This window comes from Watersipora subatra, chromosome 9 (assembly GCF_963576615.1).
Source record: "Watersipora subatra chromosome 9, tzWatSuba1.1, whole genome shotgun sequence".
Lineage (NCBI taxonomy): Eukaryota > Metazoa > Bryozoa > Gymnolaemata > Cheilostomatida > Watersiporidae > Watersipora > Watersipora subatra.
This window is the reverse complement of record NC_088716.1, coordinates 48,264,493-48,281,446: the sequence shown is the minus strand read 5'-3', so window position 1 is coordinate 48,281,446 and position 16,954 is coordinate 48,264,493. Positions and strand designations below refer to the sequence as shown.

Genomic DNA, 16,954 nt, shown 5'->3' with positions numbered 1-16,954 from the left:
TCAGTTATTCAAAAAAGCTGCCTATTGTCATAAGACTAAAATAAGAAATGAGAAAAATATGACAAATGATTAACCATTCAGTGCAGATAGAGTAAGATGATTTTGCATAAAGATGGTATACACTCTGAAGAGTATATGCATATATTATATGTATGTACTAGCATTACAATATTTAAAGGGTTATACATACATGTACATGTATTAGATAATATATGTACTCCCATCGCAACAAAGGATTTGTCTTACGCTGTGCCTAAATGCATAAATAATATGTTTGTAGTCATTTTTTTTAGTTCAGCCGTTTCCTGTTCAGCAGTGTTCAGTGCCTCAAAGACCTTTTTCCTATTTTTAGAATTCAACACAATCAAGGGTCTCTAGTGAATAAAATGATCAAAAAGATGCAAAAATAAGCATCTAACTTCACTTTTAAGTGCTAAACAAGGAAGTAAACAAACCAGTGACACAATGCTAAGAAATTTGAATTTGAAATTCACACTCCATTTGAAATTTATTCATACCCTTAAAACTTATTGTATCTTATTATCAAATAATTACCTTACAGTTCAGGTTCTTGTTTAAAGGGCTGTCTCTATTGAACCATTATCACAAAGGATTTGAATTGCTAACCACTTATGAGCTATGATTACCTAATTATGCCGTTTTATTGGTCACAGGTTTTATTTGTCGCTACATCAAAATAATAATTTCCTGGTTAAATTCTATCTTAAGAAGAATCTTTTACACGCAAATGTTTCATTTTTCAACAACCGCAATTTGAATAAATACGAAATTTTCTTAGCTGTGGAATGCCTTTACAGCTTTGAATCAACCCTTTCTAAATGTTTTTATAATCTCTGGTTCATGATTTTGTTTCCTAAATGCCGTAAGTTCTGTCATGTTATGAACCGAAAGAGAGGAGTACGGGTTATGGAGGGCTAAACGAAATATTTGTATTGGTTTAAAATATCCGAGTCTCATTTACTTTAGTAGGGGCTGTTGTTGCCTAGTAGTCCAGGTGCTTGACTTTGAAATAGTAGGTTGAAGTACAATTCCTACAAATGCCACTGTTGATGACAGCAAAAGGCATCTGACCTTCAATTGTTCTCTCTACCAAATTAAGTCATGCAGTTTAGTCAACATTCTGAATGCAATCACTTAGCTAGGGTGACAAAAAACTTACCAAGTGATGTAGACAAATAAATCTTATTTACATTTGAAGGAAGACCATCATTCTATTGTATCAAATTAATCCAGTTACAGCCCTTACATCAGTTAGTCGTCACGGTCAATTAACTACAGCATTAACCAATCAGTGGCTAAATAACAAGGAATCGTTTCGATCTAGAAAAGTCGTAGATATTAACACTCACTATCTTGCCGTACTAGTAGTAAGCCTTACTAACTGGACTAACTTCAGCTGTTCATCTGCAGTCTCTGTTTGCAAGTATGATGTGTTGCTCATAGCTAAGTATGATTGTCAGTATTTAGTGGAAGCCAGGCAAGAATCTGGAAAAATTAAGACAAATTGTTCTTGTGTTGTTTACAACTCTTGTGGAAGTGTCAATATTTAATGTATACAACAAAAAAACAGCGAGTCCACTGATCTCTTCTCTTGCATAGAAAGAGAATGGAAGAAGGCACTTCAGCTCTTTCTGAGAGCCAGTCCTCGAACATCGAATATCGAGTTAGTGACGATGGGAAAGTTAAGGTTCCAGCGTACATTACCCGACCAGAAGTTTACAAGAAAGTCAAAGCAGAGTTAGATGAGTATAAATGGATTGATTCAGATTATCTCCTCGCCACGTACCCTAAAAATGGTTAGTACAACTAAAGTACTTCATGGAAGTTACATTCTAGAATATGCCGTTGTTTTATATAATAAACTCATGACAGCAGTTGCCGACGAGGCATTCACAAAAACGATCTCAAGGCTGCTTTATCGCAAGACAATATATGATAGAAAGACATAACTTGTAGTGGTACTGGTAGTTTAACTAAAACTGCAAATACATTTAAAATATTGCCATTGTAATAAAAGTGTATGCATGGGCTTATTGAGATGTTAAAATGTGTTTAAAGACCTATCAGCAGCCTATTCGCTGACCAGTGTCTATATATTCCACAATTTCTATTCAGTTCTACTAAGTTTGTTGTAGAGGTACAGATCAATAAAAACTAGCTAAAGTTTGGAACTATCTCAGTGAAGTCATTATTCTACACCTAAACTTTCTCACTAAAACTAACAGAAGTAATCTATCACATTTCAAGGATTTTGTTTATTATTGCTATATAGTGAAAAAGTACTGACACTTGTTTATATCTATATTGAAGATCAAACTGCTTGACTTATTTTATTCAACTGTGTCCTTGCACAAGTTTATTTATTAAATAGAACAGTCTCCATAACCTGGAGTATAACTATAATAATCAGATCTTAATCTCTGACTGCCTCTAGTACTGATCCTTGAGTACTGATCCTCCAGTACTGAACCTCCAGTACTGAACCTTTAGAATCTCTAGTACTGAGTTTCTAATAGTGAATCTCTACTTACTGAACCTCTAGTACTGATTTTCTAGTAGTGATCCTCTAGTACCAAACCTGTCTTGCTTTAAAATAGGGGTTTTCTTATATATGATACAGCCAGCAGATGTGGTCAATAATGGTAGATGCTGGCCAGTATTGTTGATATAGCTGAATTGACCAATATGGCTGATTTGGCAGATATTAGGAATCCAAAAAATGACTCATAGCACTCACTGAAGATTTATTAATAAATAGGAAAGCCCAATTAAAACACTAAAAATGACTAACTAAAAAATCTGGACAGTAGCAATTAATATCTGCCAAACAAAATGAGTTTTAAATACATAAATACATAAAATAAATAGTCAGACTTTATATACCTCTTGACTAGCATAAAATTAGTTTCTGTATTCCAGACCTTTGAGTTGCAAACAAAAAATAAAGCAAACAATACAAAAAACAATTATAAAATGTCTGTTTAACGCACTATCACCTTCAAAATTTCTTACTAGTGTCTTCTAGATAGACTAGTTGATCATCGATGGATAAGTCATCAAGGCCATAACTGGCTTCCCGAGAATCAGTAATTAAGTTTGCACCATAGTCTTCATAGACACTGCCATCGAGGTTGACACCAGAGTTGTAATCGGGTACTTAATCTTTCAACCAGAAATTAAGTAATCTGTATGCGTTGACTTGCCGATCGTAATTACGGTCTTTAGAGCTTTCACTACCACAGAGCCAGAGCCCATTGGTTTTTATGTTCAAACTGACAGCAGAGGTAGCACTTGTTGTCTCTTTAACTGGGCTGGACTAGTGTTGACTGATACACATCTTGAAAGTCCATGTTGCTTGTTGTGATAATTTCTCGTGCCACTAGGCATTGTAAAGAGTTGGGGGCACAGATGGCCTATGTAAGCCAGTGTATGCCACTTCTCATGTTTTTTTGAACTCTTTAGCCCACAGTATTTACAAGAATAATATATCGATTATACTATGTTTTTAGGTTTCTTTTTCACTATCTTTAGTCTGCTGGTCTCTCAGTCTCTTCCCTGCCTCTTTCATTTGGATTTGTAGTTCTCAGACACATGCTTTTTCCTTCTGGTCTGTTCCTGTCTGGCAATTTGATGTTGTCCGGCACTCATACTTCCCTTTCTAGCATTAGGCAATTGGCCACTTCTTTTGTAGTATTATGTGAAGTAGCCCACAGTTTTCTCATGATGTGAGGCAACAACACATCCTATTCCTAATCTGTCTGCTGTCTGCCAATAATGACGGCTTTTAGCAATGCACCTAGAGTTCTATTCAATCTCTTGACCACTGAGTCTGCTTTAAGTTGGTAAGGGCTAGTTCCCATCTCTTCCATATTCCATATCTTGCATAATTCCTTGATTACTCCTAGTTTAAACTGCTTCCTCTGATTGCTATGTATCTCTTAAAGCACATCAATTGCATAAGTACTGTTTTAGCTTACTCAGGTTCTTCAATATCTTAGCTTTCAAAGGAGCCATTGTTTGTCATGGTGAGACAGACATTGGTTGATGTTTATAAGAATTCCCCAGAGCTCTACTGCAAAAATCTTCAATGATATAGGATCGAAAATTGTGATGTCGAAAATTATGACGTCACAATTTTCATATTCAATGTTGTGTGCTCTTACCGCTTATTTTATTGTTTACCGCTTATACTTATCAACTACGACAATGACGCTAGCGGCAGGCGAAGGTAGGACAACTCCAGAGAACCAATGAAGATGACAAAAGAATCAGTGTCATTAGCTCTTCATGTACAGATTATTTCTATAATAAAGAAGTCAGATTCCAAGCACCATACTATGTTTTTCCGATGATATTATGCCCTAGCCGTCTCTTTTTATCGTGATGTTGAAGGGCACGACTGAGACTAATTAATTTCAAGCATTGCGTGATCTCGCGAAAGTGCAATTGACATATAGTCCTATGGCCACGCCACTGCAGGTCACAATTTAATTGATGTGATTTCATTAACTTTATCAACGACAGTATATTTATTGAAGCATAATTAATTTACCCAGAACATGTGTTTGTGTTGGTCGGGCGTTATCGCGATCCCCGGGCATTGTTGATTATCTAAAATCCTAGTTTATTAGTAGCGCTCTCTGAGTTTAACAGCACCGATTGTCACAGAAAAGCTCAGCCTCAATGGCAGCAAAAGGGATCGACGACCTAAGGCTAAATAATAATTATGATATCACATTTTGGGGACCACAACCAAGGGTTTTTCATTGCAGGACGTACTTTTGACACCCTGTTTTTCATAGTTCTATTATTCTTTGGGTGTTGAATTTAGGCTCATTTGAAAGCCAAGACTCTGATGTATTGAAATAATTATATGATAAAAAATTATGTAATTTATGTGCTTTAAGGGTTGTCAAAGTAACTGAATACTTTTTCGTCTAGTGTCATAGCTATTGTTTCTGCTTTCCCCATCAACCAGAGGTATAGCATCACTCCATCTGGTAGGGTTATCTACCATCACTAGTATCTGCGTATCTCCTTTCGGTATCTTTGAAAAGGATCTGCATAAATCGATCGCTAACGGTTGCCATGGTCGGCCAGCATACAAATGTGGTGTTTCTCCTGCAGAAAGGTGTATTGCTTTCTTAGTTTGCTGGCATTTCTCACAAGCAGCCACATATCGTTGTGTATCAGAGTGCTTCCGGGCCAATAGCAGTCGATCATCATTTGTGCATCAGTTTTTTTCATCCCTACATGCACTTGTTGGTGTTTTTTCTCAATTATCTGTCTCCTGAATGCTGTTGGGCAGACTAGTAATTTTTTCCTTTTTTACCAACTGATTGTCGTACTGTTATGACACTGTTTTTTTAGTTGAATGTGCTCTATTATCTGTACCCATTTTTTAGTCTGCCAAGAGGCTTCACTGATGTCAGGTGGTACTTTTTGCTGTTGTCTTTGTTGAACCAAATGTACATAATCTTGAGATTTCTATCCTCTTTTTGAGCTGCTACTAATGTCTGCTGAATTTCAATTGTTCTAATGTCTGCTGAGTTCATTCGTGGATCTCTACTGAACGCATCGCCATATCTCCTCAGTAATTGCTATACAAGTACTATTTTTTGTTCCTGGTATCTAAGCCCTCTGCCCATTGTTCTAGAACAATGGGTCTGAATGTTTGCTGTTTATCACGTTGGTTCTTCTGCCGGTACTCTCCTTATTCTCATCATTATTCTTTGTATTATGTCTTTTCTCCACCGCATTTCCATCAATCTAGTTGGGTTTCAAGTAAGCTCCACATGGGTCTTGCTCTGAGAAGGTTCCTGTCTGTACTGCATACTGATGATAGGTCAGATTGCAGCTTTGACTCCTTGGTCTGTATTCGACATTACCTTATCCATGAGTACATATCCCTGTTCCTTCTTTTAACTTTATTTCTGTCGCTGTTGGATTCATCATTTTAACACCAAACGTTTCTCATTGCATATATGCAACATTGCTACTACCATTTGCCCTTGCCCTTTCTTGATTACTTCTACTAACCCTTTCTTTTGAGTGGGTTCTGTCGTTAACTCTGCTTCCACCATCTTCGCATAAGTGGGTAATAATGTTGGTTCAATAAAGCAAACTCCAATCTAAATTAGAGTACATCCCGGTTGCAGCATAGTACTGTATTCCCATTCACCGTTGTTGTAGTCTCTTCCACATTTAGTGTACATTTGTGCTGTTTAAGAAAGTTCAGTCCTAGTAGGATATCCTCATTCACTTTTGCTAGCTGTAACCATGATTGCATGACCTGTCTTCCGATGTTCGTCTGCATGTCTCCTACTCTATGCATTGTTACTGTACTACCGTCTGCAAGTCTTCCGCTATTAGCTGCGAGCCTCATTAAATGGCTGCATTTCTCTGCAAGTTATCCAAAGCGTTTCCAAGACATAACAGAATACGAGCATCTGGAATCTATTATTGTCACACTTTCAGTTTGTTCAAAGTTGCCTTTTGCATAGAGTGTATCATTACCCACTGGAGCCATTTGTACAGTTATTTCTATTTCTTGCTTCTCTTTCTTTCATGCAATGACTTGCTTCTCTTTCTACTTTCTTACTATTTTCTACGAGAAGCGCACTTAATTCTCCACTACTTTCTCATCTTTATAGCTCACCATTGGATGACTCAGAGTGACCAGCTTCCAAAGTTTTTTGTGCATGATCTGCTCGCAAAGAAAGTATGTATAGAGGCCTTAGGTTTTAGTTCCGTATTACTGTTGGAATTTATTTCCTCTCCACCTTGTCTTTCAGGCTGTAGAGAGGGTCTTAGGCATTGCTTCTGCGAATCTTTGTGGTTGTCTGGTGTTCTCGTCCTTTCATGTGAATTTCTGTTTGGTCATGATCATTGCTACTGCATTTTTCTTTGAATGTTTGCTGTCCTCATCTTGTCTCCTCGACTGACCGTGCTGAAGTTGAGTCATTTGGTTGTCTTCTTTAGCTAGTTATTCTTTGCGCTTCACAGCCAAGTTTACATCTGTACCCCTTTATTGTTGTCAGGGTTCTCAAGCACAACGCCGACTTACTCAGTACACTTGTAGTTTCTCTGTCTTCTAGGTCTTCTCTGTTGCTTGGGACACTCTCTACCAAAGTGCCCTCTTTCATGGCAGTTTTAAAATACTGAATGTAACCAAACAGAGGTGTCTGGCATCTGTTTATTGGGAATCCTATCATATGCTATATTTGTTTGGTTGAATGTACATTGAGCCTGGTTTTTTCTTGTTTTTTTTTATCTCAGGGCTGTGTCTGCCTGGTTGAACAGCTAATTGGCTTCTACTAAATCTTTAAAAACATTGAGCCCTATTCTCTGAGCTCTCTATTGTTTTTCATAGCATTTCTTCATTTTTTGCTTCTAGTTACCAATTGTTTTTACTAACTTTAGAGAGATCAGGGCTACTGCATTTTCTAGCAGCACAACTCTCCTTTCAGTTGTTATCAATCTCTTCTTTGCCTCCTCATCTTTTTTATCTCCTTACTCGATTCGCCCATTTTTAATCTTCTTCATGTGAATGTTGTACTGTTGTACTTTTCTTAGGGCATTGTTGAAATCTACAGGTTTTCGTAGACAGAATTGTCTTGTCAAGTTTCTGTCTCCTATAGCTTCTACGAGCTCTGATGCAGCTTTCTTGTTTCTAGCTTCCTCTCTCAGATCAGGTTCAGCTACTATTAATAGTTTCATTACCTGCTCACCAAAAGCAAAAATGTCCTTGTCCTAGCCTGTCTCAAATGTTTGCGTTCTCTTTGCTTCTGCTCTTAATATCTCAAACATTGCTCAAATCAATGCTTCTACAAGCTCTTGATAGTTTAATCCATGTCCATGTCTAGCAGCCTTGCCTTGTAGGGCTAATCGTAGTGTAAGTGTTGTCTTTTTATTGTCTCGATCGTTTACTTGTGATACATTATGAAAATTTCTCAGGAAGGTTTACATCTTCATGTCCATCAAATTTAGGTGCTGTTATCGGCTTTCCTTCTGTTCTCAATCCACTTAATAGTCCTAACCATTCGGGTATGTCTTTTGTCATTGCTGTTGTGCCATCTTAATTATTTTACCTTCTTTACTCACAGGTTTTCTTGTACCTTTTCCACATGTTTCTTGTTTTTGTGGGTTATTGTGTTGTAACAGATAATGTCCTATGGTTGTATGGCTGCCACCAATATAGTGAAAACTATATTGGTGGCAGCCAAATTCTACGTAAAATGTAGTATTTAGCTGCCAATGTACTGGCACGTACAGTGGCAGCACAGTGGCAGATCTTAAACTCTGACTACTTCTCGTACTGAACCTATATTACTAAACCTGTGTTGGTCTAAAATCGGGTCTTGCTTATATCTAGTAAAGGTGGCAGATGCTGGTCGATATTGGCAGATGCTGGTCAATATTGGCAAATGCTGTCCGATACGGCTGACTCGGCCGATACAGCCGGTTTGGCAGCTATTACGGAATTCAAAATATAACTCATAGCACTTACTATATAGCTATATATATTTTTCAAAGTATGTCCACCTGTCTTCCATCGTCGTATGTAGATCTGTACGCGCTCCGGCTATAGATCTTAAAATCTTAGAATAAAGAATCCGTACCAAAGAAGATTTGATTTCAGACTCCACCATTTGACAGTTCGACACCCTATCCAATAGGCCTCTGAGATTGATAGACTAGTTACGCCATATATGTCGCAATATTGGAGCAAATACTCAACGGCTTTGCATACGACGCAGGGTCATAGCATAACGTCACGAGAAGCTGTTGGCTCACATTATTAAGCGCACTCAAATTTTCCATTGGCATTGTGCCAGGCTAATAGCAAGCAACTCTCATTACTTCTCATTGTTTATAAGACAAGACATTTTTTTCTCATGATATGTAGTTTGAAAGTTAGAATGGCAAATGTTGTTATATGCTAAATACAATTCAATTTTCTGTCCAAAGACGTTTCTATTACCCGAGCAACACCGGGTAGAACAGCTAGTTAATTAATAAATAAGAAGCCCAATTACAATACTAAAGATGACTAACTAATATTTTGGACAGTAGTTATAACGATTTGCCAAACAAAAATGATTGTTAAAAACATTAATATATATTAATCTCAGTGTTTGTTGTTTGTCATATCGTGTGTCCAGTTATAACGATGAAGTTTTGAGAACAAGAAATTTGCTTCACAATAGATTTGAACTTGGCCTTCTTGCAATACAATTGAATAATTGTGCACATATTTATTACATCGGTTAAAATTTTCACCTTTGAAGCCCTTAGAAAAATACTATTGATTAATACCAGTTTAGCTTGTTAGCTACTAAATACGTAGAGATCATTACGCCTAACATAAGGATTATTGTGCCCGCTTCAGACACGGCTCTTATTATAGTAAATATTTAGGTTAGTTTAAGTTACTAGTTTAAGTTACTCAAATTCATTAGGTAATTGTTTTATTACTTGTGCAACGCCGGGGCATTCTGCTAAGAAATATATAAAATAAATAGTCGAGCACTATATTACTTTTAGAAAAACTGATGTTTAATATTTTAGGTACCCATTTTGCGTGGGAGATGATGAGCATGCTGCTCCAAGGGTCAGCAGATTACATAAAGCAACCTAAGGTAATCCTAATGGTAGACATTTTTCCTATCAGTGGCAGTGAAGAGTGCTTTCCTTCTCCGCGCGTCCTCAACACTCACTACAGAACTGATGTTCTTCCAGCTGAGTTTAGAAAGGCAAAAACTGTAGTAGGTAAGAATAAGAACATAGGCTATTTTAATCTTTAGTTGTACTATGACTTATTTACACTGCTCAACTTAAAGAGATTACATTCAAAAGAGTTGGAGCGGACAAAGGTACACCCCCACTCTTTGTTCGCCTCATCTATAAGGGTCAAGTTGAACTTGTGCTACATAGCATACTTATAGTTAATCATACATACCAGTTTAATGAGCTGGTAGAAATCTTAATTGTGAATCTAAGTGATACATTTTAGAAGAAAATCAGCTGTCTATCTTTCACAGTAAGCTGAGGTAGAAACATATATGATAATGGCATTAACTATTGCTAGAATTAATCGGACACCCAAGGCCTTTGTAGAAAAAATTTAAGTTTCACTCAATTTTTAGGTTTATTAATTATTTGCTCCCTGTGGTACACTGACACCAGATCTCAAGGGTAAAAGTTTTTTATTGGATCCTTTTAACTGTCCTGCTAAACGAATAAAAAAGTGAAAATCTCTCTCTGGTTGTTTAACAAAGGCTTCTATTTTTAGATTCTTTCGTTACTATGTTTTAGTGATGAGAAACCCTAAGGATACTTTTGTCTCCTCGTACTACCACGAGAAGTGCCTAGTAAGTAAATAATGTATGATCACTATCTTCATTTTAGTCCTAGTGTTATCGGCTCCAACTGTTTTCAAATTGCAATGTTCTGTGCCAACCGCAGCTCTTTTGAAGGCGTTCATGCATCCGAGTCTAAATCATGTATATTCTAAATTAATGAGTTGAATTAGAATCGTACCAGTTTTGAGTTGACTTTTATGTAGCTGCTATCACTGTTTTATGTAATCTCATAATGAGAGTACTCCATATCCAGTGACAAAATAAAAATTGGTTCTTTACGCTAGAACATATCATGACATTAGATCTAGTTAACCAACTAGATAGTCATAAATTTGTGACCACTGATATGACCTAATTAGTTTACCTATTAGATAACTGTAAATCTGTGTCCACTGCCATGACCTAATTAGTTTACATACTAAATAGATGTAAATCTGTGTTCATTGTTATGACCTAATTATTTACTTACTAGATAGCTGTAAATTTGTGTTCACTCTTATGACCTAAGTAGTTTACCTACTAGATAGTGAAACTGTGTCCAGTACCATGACCTAGTTAGTGAATATACTATCGCTGCATCACTATGAACAGTACTATGATCTATCTGCTACTGCTGCATTTACCGTAAAACTTTTATTTAAACGCGATGGTGCTCTATTTTTCAAACCTTCTCCTATAGTGGCGTTTAATTTGAAACGGAATTCAATTTAAGGGTAGCGCTCTATTTTTCAACTAGTTCATCAGAATTTTGGAAACATAGATTTAACCTTTTACAGGCAAAGCGATGCTAATGTCGACTATATTTTATACTCCTCTTTGGACGGATCAACATCAATGCCGTCGGCCTAAGAATTTTTGCTTGACCGTTTTTATATATATCAAAGTATCAGACTGAGCTAAATCAGAAACTATTCTGATTATAAGATGTTAGCATAGTGCTGTAATTAAGTATTTTGACGATGTCACTTTCAAAGTTTTAAAAAAAACCATAAAACTTTTGAGTTAGAAAACGGGCATTAAGTTTTTAATTTTTAAGGCTTTTTTTAACGCCTTAAAGTTAGAGTATGCTATAATAATGGTTGCTAGTGCGTCGTACGGTATCCCTGAAGAGTATTTTCAATGTTCATCAAAACACGTTAAAGTCTTCAGGTACGATTATGAACCATATTATCAACGAATCTGAAAACAATAGATATGATTTAAACCTTAGTGACTTTGAATCAGATTGTAGTTTTGGTGAGAAATACCTGAATAGTGGCGGTGTACCTGAGATAAATCTCAGGTACACCATCACTAAAATCATGGCAACCACTGCAGCACCAGCGGAAAAATCAGTTGTTATTGGTGTAACCAAGTCATTATTAGTACTGCTTTGTGAACACATTTCTACTGATCACATCCTAGTACTGGCTCGTAACGATCAAAAAATGTGAAAGTGGCAGGAAACTAGAGGTGGTGTTCATTTAAAACGGGACGTTGTGTTTTTCAACTCATTTTCATAGTGGCGTTTTATTACAGGTGGCGTTCAAATAAAGGTAGCGTTCGAATAAAGGTTTTACAGTAATTAAATTTAACTCGCTCATTGTGGCATACAATTACACAATTTAACCATATAGTTGCTTTGTGTTTATATTTTCAGTTTGATTTTAGAACCCGCTTTTCAATCCTGTTAAACATGCAGCACTCGCTTCTTTAAAACTCGAAGATTTCCTACAGAAGTTTTTGTACAACAAGGATATTGACTATGGGAGTTACTTTACCTATACGGAATATATGTGGTCTCGGAGAGCCGAGCCCAATGTACTTGTCATCTTTTATGAAGACCTGAAGCTAGTAAGTAAATGAAACAAATGTGGTTGACTCTGAAAACCCCATTTTTGTGCTAAGTTTTTGAAGCTTTCTGATTTTTAGTGTGAATGGCTGCCTATAGGCATAAATGACACTAATTGGGTCTTTCCTGTTAATATTGACCATATTTTAGAGGTATTTTATAGAATGCTGCTGCTACAATCCAGAAGGTGAATGAATTTATGGGTACAAACAGATCTCCTGAGCTGGTTCAACAGATAGCTGAAGCTACTGATTTTACAAGAATGAAACAAGCCAAAGTGGAAACTAAGACAACTGACTCAGTGAAAAAAGTGGTATGTGCGCTTAAAGCTACACCTGACTGAGTTCAACTATTCAAGATAAAGTTTATGAAAGTAACATTAATTTATGTACAGTCAAACCACAATTCACAAGTACCTCGACAAAAATCTCTCAACATACGACATCCGAAATTACTTGCAACGTTGCAGTTTTGTAAATATAAATGAAATCACAGGTAGAAATAAAAACAACATGAAAAAAACAAAAATATAGTAATGAAGCGTAAGTTGCATTGAATATTTTTGCTAGCTCTACACTTTAGATATCGTGTCTCTATATGATAGCGCTTCTACTTAAAACCCACTTCTTACTTTTATTACTTCATCAATTTGCTTTTTACGTATTGTTTTTACAATGAAGTTTTTGACGCACATTAAAACATATAATACAATATTTTTAATGTTTATTTGAATCACTAATTATTATTTTTCACATCTGGAATGATTTTAATAAAATATGATAAATTTTTATGAAAGAATTTGCTTCAACAAAGAAAAGTTTTGCTTTGCTAAGCAAATATTGGAGTCTCTTAACTTCATATGTCAAGGTTTGACTTTATATAAACTTGTTAGCTATTTACTTGAAAAATAAATCTATCTTTTATATTTGTTAAATCAATAAATATGCTGCATGTTAGCCTGTTGAAAAATTTTTTAGTTCACTTGTTGATGACAAAAGGAAGCTTTTTTTACTTCTCTAAAAGACCCATACTTTTGGTGCAAGAAGTTCGTAACTGATGTACTTGTTTCACCGGTGGGCTGGGAGAAATAAACTTGCTAGTCATGTTTATTCATAGCTGGCTGCCAATCCTGTTACTCAAGGAAACAGACAGAAGGTTATTCAGCAGATGTATAGAAAAGGTAAGCACTGAGCGTCCTTTAATATCTGGATAGCTAATAGGTGTCTAAGACTTACTTAGTAATTGGTGTATCAACTAGGTTAGAGCTTTAACCAATCGGAAGTTGCTACTTGTTTGTTTTTTGTTCAAGTTTTTGTAGTCTTTGCAGGTTTTTACCAGACAAGTTGGCAAAGCCATTTTTAGTTCATCAAAATGTAAATCAAGGCGTCAGTTAGATATCTGTAAATGAACATAAAATACACACAATGATACTTCATCATAAATTGTTTAAATGTGTTAACCTGATATGAAATACTATTTTCAACAAGTTAGATTATTTTACGGCGTGTCATCCTTAATAAAATGTATGTGGTGACACAGGCTTCTGTGAGAGTAATAAACTTAGTTTCACACGGTATAACAAGTTTTGTACATGTTAAAATCTGGTGAATGTTTCTTGTATCAACTTCATATCTTAATGTTACAGTAAATCGCTGTGTAAGGTGATGGTATATTTTAGCACATTTGCACTCTATGTCAATAGTATGGAAAGCTTATTCTATCAGTATCTTCCTAAGGAAGTTTATGAGTTGATAAATACCATTTGTTGCTGTTACCTAGTTTCTATAAGATTTGTTTATGATTTTTTACTTTTTAAAAAGTTGTTGTAACACCTCTAATTGAATGCCACCTCTATTTGAATGCCACCTCCAATTGACCGCCACCTTAAGAGAATGGTAGAAAAATAGAGCGCCACTCGCTAGTTTAACGCCACCTCTATTTGAACGTTACTTTGACATTATCTGATCTTTTCGAGCCCATAATATCAATTTATCAGTAGAAAAGTGTCCACAAAATCGTATTAATAATAAATCATTTATATCAATAACAATTAATTCTCCCGTTGTCCAATTCTAAAGCTTTATGCTTTTTTTGCTGAAAATTTGAAAGCGGCACCAGAGAATTAGTCAATAACTGCCTAAGGTTAACAGTAGTTCCATGTTTAAGCGGTATTGATACTTCTAGGTACATGTATATAAAAAAATTTTTACATTTCCGAAGGCATATGAACGACTAATTTTAGGGTGATGGTTGCGTTTAGCGAGCAAAACTTTTACGCATTGTATTTGTGCTAAATGCAACGTTTAAAAGTATTGCTGTGCCACAAAATTGTTTGGACGCTAATATCGACTAGTTCAGCAGTGCAGAAAAGTAGTTGAGACCAAAAGATATTGTGGAAGGTATTGGACAACTAAAAGATGTTCGTCCATCAAAAGCAACAAAAAGAACGCAGCTATCTTAGCAAACGATGCAAACAATTTTGTTTTAAAAACAATAATTTTGTTTCTGCATGTAATATAAGTATTGTTTCTTTATGTCACTTGTTCATGAGTACACCTTTTATACCATATGATCGATTATCATTACATAACTTATAAGTATGCAGATTTATAGCATATTATTTAGTAGCACCCTTGCGGTAATCTTAACACGGCTTATACTGGATTGACGCTCATATCTCCTCCTCTATAGCACATAAAAAGCTAGTTTTGGCTGCAAACGGTAAAAAACATGTTAATGAGTGCAATGAGCTGTTTGTCAACATTGTTAAATATACAAGTGTTAATACAAAACAAAAACATGCCTTCAAATTTAGAATAAAATAAAAAATTTAAAACTAACAAATTGCAAAGCTAGGCACAGACTATAATATCATCACAGATTAATTGCAAACAATAGATAACAACTGGTAGAGATATTTCTTGGCAATGCATATTTTATTTAGAGATCTTTGACAAATTAGAGGTACGTTAGCAGATTTATTGCATCCAAAAGGTTTAACATCACTCCATCAAAAAAAAGAGGGCAACATATAGGCAACATTCGCTTTACCCAAAATAGAGTTAAATTTATTTTCCCAAATTTTTGAAGAGCCATTTAAAAAATACAATGTCAGCCTCTAATTGAGCACTGCCTCCAATTAACCGCCATTAGAGGAGAAGTTCAGAAAAATAGAGTGCCATGGCATTTAATTAGACGTTTCGTGGTAATTTTAAATTTTTTATATTTTAGGTGGCATTGGAGACTGGAAGAACCATCTAACTGTTGCTCAAAATGAACACTTTGATGCTTTCTTGGCTAATTGGAAAAGTGGTAAAGGAATACCTTTTAAATACTGATTCTGGTTTGCATGGTGTTGCTCCAGCCGCATTGAAAAATAAACTGCATTTGTTTAAGTTGCTATATCATTATATAATATATAAGTTTTGTTTTCATGTTATTTCTGAAAGTTTGTCTAATTTTGGTTCACATGAAACTGTACCAGCAACTTGATCAATAAATAATATTATCGTAATGTGTTATATTATCTCTGAAAGATTTTAGCTTATTTCCAACTGGCATTAGCTTTACAAATCATGCCAAACAGCTAGTTGATGTTATTATTTACAGTGTTGCTTATGTGATGGTGAGATTATGGGGTGAAATGATGATGTGATGGTGTGGTGATGTGATGATGTGGTGATGTGATGATGTGGTGATGTGATGATGTGGTGATGTGATGATGTGGTGATGTAATTATGTGATGATGTGAAAACGCTATGATGTGGTCATGTTGTGTTGTGGCGGTGTAGTGATGTGATTATGTAGTGATGTGGTGTTGTGGCGGTGTAGTGATTTCATTATGTGATGACATGGTGATGTGATGACTGATGATGTGGTGGTGTGATGATGTGGTGATGTGTGGATGTGGTGATGTAATGATGTGATGATGTGGCAACTTGCACAGCAAACTTAGTCAGGATGATGTCCAACCAAAGTCAGCAATCATTTGCATAACAGATTTTTGAGTTTAAAACACTTTGAGCAGCAGCCCATTTTGAAGCAAAAGGCTTTCATTGATGCTATGAACTGTATCAATATTTTCCTGGTGCAAGGATTTTTTTTGCCTCTGACCACTAATGCTTTGCCAATATACTAGTGTTTGGCTGCCATAACAGTACATTAAAGAATCCATGGTATGCAGAAAGGCCACTATTTAACCCAATGACCCGTTTACTTATGTCAATGAGCCAAGTTGTTAACATGAAAGTACTTCATTAAACTAGTGAATACAGCAAGCTCTGTTTTGCTTCTAGTTTTTAGCAAATCTTTTTGGGATAACTATACTCAGCCTCGTTCCTTGTACAGGTATTTTATCAGTTATGTCGTAACACCAGGGATTTGTTTATATTTATTCAGATATCCTGCAGGTGAGTGTTTAAGAGGCTGGTTCTCAGAAACCAGACAGAGTTTTGAAACCAAATATTTTAATCACCTGGTGGAGGGCACTAGGCTTACACAGAACTTGGATGAAATTATCTAAAGGAATGTGAGAATGCAGAGTACGCAGATTAACAGACATACACACTCACACTACATCGTCATGCTGCACACAAATAAACAGGTGGAGACAACATCTAACATGTGCGAGAATTTACCAAATTTGGGGCTAAACTTTTTTGCACCTTCGCACCCGCTGACAGGGGGTGTCAGCTGACACTCGCTGACACTCCGGTTCAAATGCAGGTAATTGGGACAG

The 16,954-nt window shown here is 35.9% G+C and overlaps 1 protein-coding gene across 1 annotated transcript; it reads left to right on the top strand.

The window, feature by feature from the left end:
• Positions 1 to 1,351: 1,351 nt before the first annotated feature.
• Positions 1,352 to 15,730, top strand: LOC137404265 (sulfotransferase 1B1-like). The gene is made up of 8 exons (XM_068090443.1): positions 1,352 to 1,444; positions 1,621 to 1,817; positions 9,592 to 9,792; positions 10,339 to 10,394; positions 12,036 to 12,218; positions 12,380 to 12,529; positions 13,333 to 13,396; positions 15,448 to 15,730. Exons 2-8 carry the CDS (start codon positions 1,628 to 1,630, stop codon positions 15,552 to 15,554), a joined length of 951 nt encoding a protein of 316 aa, XP_067946544.1. The 5' UTR covers positions 1,352 to 1,444; positions 1,621 to 1,627; the 3' UTR covers positions 15,555 to 15,730.
• The last annotated feature ends 1,224 nt before the right edge of the window (positions 15,731 to 16,954 follow it).

What these genes read in the sequence shown, in the direction of transcription:
- LOC137404265 (XM_068090443.1), top strand. Translation starts at nt 1,628, where the DNA reads ATGGAAGAAGGCACTTCAGCTCTTTCTGAGAGCCAGTCCTCGAACATC. An exon ending in TTTATGAAGACCTGAAGCTA is followed by an intron (nt 12,219 to 12,379) that starts GTAAGTAAATGA and finishes GGTATTTTATAG; the next exon opens with AATGCTGCTGCTACAATCCA. An exon ending in CTGACTCAGTGAAAAAAGTG is followed by an intron (nt 12,530 to 13,332) that starts GTATGTGCGCTT and finishes GTTTATTCATAG; the next exon opens with CTGGCTGCCAATCCTGTTAC.